Here is a 7390-nt window from a genome sequence, read left to right on the forward strand (position 1 = left end):
ATTCAGTTTACAGTAAACCTGACCTGATGGAGAGAAACGGATGCCATTTCCTGATTCAGCAGTGCAAAAATACCCTAAATCAGTTGCAGAAATCTAGACAACATTCAAAAAGTAAAAAAATGTTATATCACGCCCTCCCCAGCCGAAGCCGGGCTCAGGGCAGCTAACAACAATAAAACAGTACAACAGTACTGTATATCTTTAAGAGTCACCTAAAATGTGAAAAGCAAAGATCACTTCTGATTCTCTGATGAAAACATGTTCCACAGCATGAAACGAAGCACCCAACCTCTGGTTGAGGCCGGTCAGCCCTCTGAAACACGGGGGACAACTAACTTGTTGCCTCTGTAACACGGCCTCTATAACACGAGGGACAACTTGTTGCAGCTAAGTTGTAAATACTTTTAAAAGAAATAGCTACACTAAAGCATAAATGCATTTGTTACATGCATTATGTCATTTGTACTAGCCAGAAGAAGTGTTTCCCACTATTATGTAATGCATAAAAATTAAAGCTGGCATTGAGCAGAAAATAACCACAACTGAACAGCTCCCATTCTTCATTCAGAAGCTTGTTCTATATTAAACAGCACTGGTCCTTTGCAGGATATGCCAGCTAATCCCAAATTATCTGCTAGCATTCCCCTGAAATGAGGCCTTTCACATAAATTCTGTTGTATAATGCAAGTACAAAGTCTGTTGCACCTGTATCCTTGTACATCTTTTTTGTATATAGAAAAACATGGACTGAAAGAAGGGTTTTATAACTTGGAAAGCTGATGCAAAATCAAGTAACTTCGGGTTTCCTTTAATTTAAGAGAAACAGCATTCATCTTTCCAGTAAAGACGTACTGAAGTAAATACAGTACATAGTATAGTCACCCTCCTTCTGAGTGATCCTTTCATAGTTTGAATGTAAAACATGCATCCAAGCACCTATTGCTGTTCAGTCACCAGGTGACCAGTAGCCCAATATGCCCATCTTTAAGGGCATTGGGGCACTTACTGTGGGAGGCCTTTTCTGCAACTCACCCAGAAGAAGCTGCTGATTTGGACATTGGTCCATCTAGTCTTGTCTACACCAACTGGGGCTGAACCTGGGACCGTCTGCATGCAAATCAAGTGCTTTACCACTACAGCCCATCCACCTCAACCATCCAATTCTCTGTTTCCACAGAATATTTATGATGTCCCCTTTTCTCCCCTTCCACTTCTTATGTCCCTGCCACATCTGCTTCAAAGTCGTTCTAATCTTTGGCTCATTAATATAACATGCTCTGCTTTGTTCTAATACAGGGTCCCTCAACCTCGGCCCTCCAGGTGTTTTGAGACTACATTTCCCATCATCCCTGACCACTGGTCCTGCTAGCCAGGGATCATGGGAGTTGTAGGCCAAAAACATCTGGAGGGCCGAGGTTGAGGAAGCCTGGTCTAATATATGCTAGAGCCCTAGCTGAACAAAACACTTGGCTCCAATGATGACTTAGTTTAACCATTAGTTAGACAAACCATGTGCCATCTTACAGACTACCAAGCAAGCTGTGGCTTGTTTCTCCAAAGCTTGGCTTGTTTTTCAGCTGCTTTTGCCTTGTGCTCTTGTCCCATAGAATGGAGTGGTCAAACAAAGAATGGTTAAGCAAGGTTGTTGGGTTCAAACAGAACACCAAGTTCTAGTTACACTTAGTAACAGCCATGGTTTGTAAACCAACAAGAAATTCATGGCTTCATTGTTTGGTGGGAGGAAACCAGCTATGGTTAGTAAGCTAGGCTGGGTTTGCACATTCAAACTAATAATAGTTTGTGATCTTTGCGTAAAGGGTGGTATAGAAATTTAATAAATAATAATAAGTTAAGTTGAACAAAGCATGCCTTAGTTTTGTGTGAACAGTCCTCTTGTTATACTCTCACCTGATAATTAGTAGCTTTCGTTGACACTCTATTTATTCTCATTATAATACATTATAATGCTGGCCTATACTTCCATTTGGCATTCAGACTGTATGTTAAAAATACTATTTTTTAAAAAATACAGAATGAAATAACATCTTGCTCTACAAAAGTGAGACTCTGGGAAGTGGGTATGAAAGTATGGTTTTATTCTCCGATGGACATTTTTAGATTGGCTAGGACAAACTTAAAAGCACTCCACTTTAAACCACGTTGAAAGCTATCTCATACTTTGAGGCGTTCAATATATCCATTTGGATAATACATCTAGTCAGTATATGAGCAGAAGGGATTCGTGCCATAAGACTCTGAGAATTTTAAAGAAGGCAGAGAGGAAGAAAATATAGGCCAAATATAATATTTCCCCCAGTTAAGTGTAAAAATATTGCTTCTGACTCTTCGGAATAAAGTTGGTCATCACACTTCTGTAGAATGTTGTTTGCAGAATACAGGGCATCGTTTTAACTTCTTAGCAAAGGTAGAGGTTAGAGTTTCACCTTTTTCTCTCCACTGTTTAAATAGCTTGCTTTTTCAATTGGTCATGTATTTGTTTTTCCTCTGAAAAAAATGGCAACTACATGGTACTGTTTATGCTGGCAGTAAACAAATAGCTATAATTCTTTCACATTGTCAAAAGCAATGGTTTTTTTGAGTTAAACAGTTAATACAAACTTGAGTTTCAAAATATTATCTTATGTATTGAATGGGTTTCGGTTTCCAAACTCAAGACCTGCTTTTTGGTTCTACGACTTAATACCATCTCTGCAAGTAACTTCATCTGAGGATGCAGTGGAATTTTAATTTGCAAGTCTTATGTTTCATAATATTGAGGTTTGGTTGTCTCTCAATAGTGCTGTTGTTTAGCTGAAGAGATTGCAACACACCTTACCAAAGTCATTTCCCATTAGACAAGTTACAGTGTTATTTAATCCACACCAAGTTTATCATGTATGACCAGCCCATTTAAGTTCATATCATCTTAATTGTCCCTGAAGGTACTGATACTGTGTCTTCACATCTTTGTTGGCAAGTGGTTTTTTAAGAGTATCGTGAATCTCTAGAGGGGTAGATGAGCACAATTCCCTCCCTACCCTCAGAGCCCAAGGATGTACAGCAGCAGAATGTTTTGGGGTAAGATCAGGGGAGGGCAATGTGCTCTGCTTCCTCCTGAAACCCCCCTAGGTCCAGGCAGATGCTAGGACTGATACATGTACACCCCTCCCCTTTAAATAGATATAAGGAAGTGTCAGGACTTATCCAGAAGAAAATTTTCCCATTCCCTCCTCCATCACAATTTTATTGATTTTCAGATTGGTATTAAAGATGCGTCTATGCCTTCATTACATCCTTACTTTATATAAGGTATAAAGTGCAATTAATTCCCAAGCCAGTATCCATGGGGCAAACAATATATTATACATAGGATGGGTATAACAAAGGACGGATGGTTTCGTTTTCTAAGGCGGAGGGGGGGGAACAGCCTGGGGAGGCCACAGTGCTGAGCAGAAAATCATGCTTGTCCATTGACTATTGTCCAAATCAAAATCACATTCCCACTGTAGTGGGAAAAGATGCAGGTACACTTACCTAACTATAGTTTACTCCTTGGTAAAGTGCACTGCATCTTCAGTTTTGTCAGTAGCAAAGATTGCATTTCAGATTTCTGGAGCGCATTCAGTTTAAGTAGCAGCAACAAATATTTTATGTCCAGTAAATTTTGGTACAGTTCTTAAGATCAAATTTATTATAATGGTCTGGAAGCAGTTTATATGAATCACTTTTAAGAGCCTGTTATGACTAAACAGGCTTTGGTAGTACATGGAAAAAATTGGAAAATGGGCTATAAAGATATTTCAGAGTAGTGTTTCTGTTTTATTTTAAGTTATATGCAATTGTAAGATGATTTCTTTCCTTGCTTCCGTTAAGTGACCTTAGCAATTTAAACATTGGTGCAATGAAATAGATTAGTTCTGAGTTTTGTTTTCCAGGATAAATGATTAGGATCTTCTCCATCAAGTATTGGCAGGTTTTGAAAAGCATACAGAAAAAAATACATTAAACTACTTTGGGAGGAAAATGCAGAGAGACAGGAATCATTTATCTAATGCTTTTTGTTTGCTGTATGATTATGTTTATTTGTTTCATAAAATTCTCAAACAACGTGATTGCAGAAAACCTCATAGTGGTTTACAAAAAGATAAAGCAATAAAATTATCACTTAGAAGGATTAACAATAAGAATTTAAGACATTTGAAAAGTTGAAATAACAACAGTAGACTGAAAGCAGATCAGAACTCACATCAACTTTCTTAAGCATTTGGATAGGCTTGTCTAAACAAAAATGTTTTTAGCAGGCATTGAAAAATGTACAGTGAAAGCTGCCTGTCTAGTATCAATAGGCAAGGAGTGTAGGTGACGCCACACTAAAATATCAAACTCTGACTGAAATCACCTACAGGCAATCCCCCACTCCTGTGTGTTCGAGGTTCACATGGCCGTGCACAAGCGTGCCGTTTTTGACGCCGAAAGGTGATGGAGCGGGGGCAGGGCAAGAATGGGGTGGGGTGGAACAGGGGGATCCCCATTTGCGTGCATCCTGGTGATGTGTGCAGCAGCCGGGAACAGAACCCCCACATAAGTGCTGATTCTCCTGTACTTATTGTAGAGATTGAATCCTAGTGCCATTTTGAACTGTCTTGGAGGTAAAATGTAAATGCCCTGCATATTTGTGTTAGCTCAACACTTGGTACAAATTATTATGAATTGTGTTACAGTTACTAAGTTTGAAGTTTTGAAGTTCCAAATGTGAAGGAAGCTTTTAATGTTTGATGCATTACAGTATTTTGTGTTGGAAGCTGCCCATGGTGGCTAGGGAAGCCCAGCCAGATGGGCGGGGTATAAATTATTTATTTATTTATTATTATTATTATTTATTATTTATTATTATTATTATTATTATTATTATTATTATTATTATTATTATTTCTGAATTCTATAGTGCAATAGGTTGGGTCACATAGTTGGGGTTATTCAAAGCCGTTGCAGCTGCCCTTCAGAGTGACCCATGGATGACAGCTCACACTTTGTGGGAATTATTCGAACATTGACATTGTCTTTCTTCCTATCCAGTCAAATTGCTGCTTCAGGCAGAAGAGAGAGGAGTCGTGTCAATCAAAGGTGTGTGTGCAAACCGTTTCCTTTCTATGAATGAAGATGGCCGGTTGTTAGCACTGGTAAGCAAATGCTATTCTTTCTTTCTCTCTCTCATATTAGGGTGGAGCTAGATGCCATGGAATGCCTTTATTGCTTTTTAAAGATTCTCAGAATTTGGTGCAGTTACAGGAGAACACAGTTCCACCTGTAGGCATTAATTAATACCTTTCTTGGACTTTCACTGTGGTACAGTGGAACCTCAACTTTCGAACGTAATCCGTTCCGGAAGACCATTCGGCTTCTGAAATGTTTGAAAACTGAGGATCAGTGGGCTGCAAAGTGAATGGGGGGGAAAATGAAAAGCACGCCTTAGAAGCCGTTGGACTTTGAGGAATGTTCAAAAAATGGAGCACTTCCGGGTTTTTGGCATTTGGAAGCCAAAACGTTCAAGAACGGAGGTGTTCGAGTTCCGAAGTTTGACTGTACTTCCATTTTTGGGCTACCTTGGATGGCCGGGGTTAAGCAATATTTTCTTTAAGTATATTTTAGCATTTACATTACGATTAGAGTGGGTTAGTAATGGAAGTCAGTAAATAAAAATATGGCAGTAAATACACTGGCGGAATCCAGAGATAATTGTGCTTAAGTCAAATCGAAATCAGTTATGTGCATTTTCCAGGATCTTTTGTATTAGAAATTTTTCAGTTTGCATCAAAAAAGTTCTGGTGCCCTTGAGGATAATCTGATTTAGCATGCTTATTTTCCTTGTTTTGAGTAAACAAAGTTAAAAACTTTGAAACTGCAAAGCTTGCCTAATAATGTATTTGCATCCCTTCATTATTATTAATGAATTTATTGACACTTTCTGTGGAAAAAATAAAGCCCTGGAAATTTTTTCCACCCCACATCCTTGATTGAAATGGGCAAATTGTAGTTTGTGCCCAATTAATTTAAATGGGACTGACAGCACAACAGTATACATGTCTACTCAGAAGTATTTCCTATTACCTTTGCATGTAATACTAATCCAGGATATGCACAAGGCGTGTGCATTTGCGGACAGCCCTATTCATAAAACAAACCAGGATTTCCTGTTACCATAGTTTCCTGTTACATGCAAACCGGAAAGTACTGTTAACAGCTTCAAAACAAGCCAGGATATTAAGCCAGTTTAAACCATGGCTTCGTATCCTGGTCTGTTTTGAAGCTTCAGGTTTGCATATTATGGAGTGCTGAATCCTGGCTTGTTTAGTTGCTTGTGTGAAGAAACTAGAGGAGGGCTTCCTATAAGAGCACACAGTGCGTATCTGTGAACCATCCTAATATCTACGGATGAAGGGCAGTAAACAAAATTTAATTAAATAAATATCCTGTCTTACTGAACTAGGATTTTTGGTTTAGCATTCCATGTAAATGCAGCCACTGATTTCAGTGGAATTTACACCTAAGGAAGTGTGTGTAAGTCTGCAGACTCACTTACCTTATCTCTATTAAGGGTGAACACTTAATGTGTATAAAAACTAAATATTTTCCATTCCTTATTACATAAGGCAGTGTTGACCTTTGATCGGGAAATTAGACAGCTAATTTACAAAAGGCTGTTGTATTGAATCTTTTTGTAAACTACCTCTCTAATCTGGAAATAGTATTTGGAAGTTTTCATTTATGTGGGTGTGGAAGCGTGTTACCTATGGGAGCTTCAATGTTCTGATTGTATATGCGTATTATCCTTTTTGCTAAATGGGTGTGAATACTTCTGATTAGACTATTTCGTGACGGTAGCAGACTATGAATAATGTTTTCTTCCTTCATTTTCAGAAATACATAACAGATGAATGCTTCTTTTTTGAACGCTTGGAATCTAATAACTACAATACATATCGATCTCGTAAACATAGTGATTGGTATGTCGCACTGAAACGAACTGGGCAGTACAAACTCGGACCAAAAACTGGACGAGGACAGAAAGCTATCCTTTTCCTTCCGATGTCTGCCAAGAGTTGATTTTAGTGGCAGAGTCTATAAAATATACTACAGCAGTGGTAAACCTTCGCTTTGCCACAAGACAGAAAAATGTGACCAAATATTTGCCAGGACTTGCAGATTGATTGTAGAACTGTGTATGTTTTAAGTCTTCTAACTGTTTTAATTCCTGGAACCATATATGTGTGTATGTGAATGTGTCAGGCTCGAACACCAATGCACCAACTGAATATTACGCTTGTTTCCAACTTAATGGTTTGGGGGTAGAGTTAAAAATATATATTATTTGGGCCATTCAAGATGAAAG

At 38.4% G+C, this 7390-nt stretch overlaps 1 protein-coding gene across 4 annotated transcripts in view; it reads left to right on the forward strand.

Moving 5' to 3' along the window:
* Positions 1-7309, forward strand: part of FGF2 (fibroblast growth factor 2) — a 49403-nt gene extending 42094 nt beyond the window's left edge. For 3 of the 4 annotated variants that reach the window (XR_014223152.1, XR_014223153.1, XR_014223154.1), the window contains exon 5: positions 5077-7061. Coding sequence is in view for 1 of the 4 variants with exons in the window: in XM_082237115.1 (XP_082093241.1) it covers positions 5077-5180; positions 6919-7104 (290 nt within the window). In the remaining 3 variants the exon portion in view is untranslated. Of the gene's footprint in view, positions 1-5076 lie in introns of all 4 variants that reach the window. The other variant, XM_082237115.1, reaches the window with a different exon arrangement.
* The last annotated feature ends 81 nt before the right edge of the window (positions 7310-7390 follow it).

Source organism: Podarcis vaucheri (assembly GCF_965113315.1).
Source record: "Podarcis vaucheri genome assembly, chromosome: 9".
NCBI classification, from domain to species: Eukaryota; Metazoa; Chordata; class Lepidosauria; order Squamata; family Lacertidae; genus Podarcis; species Podarcis vaucheri.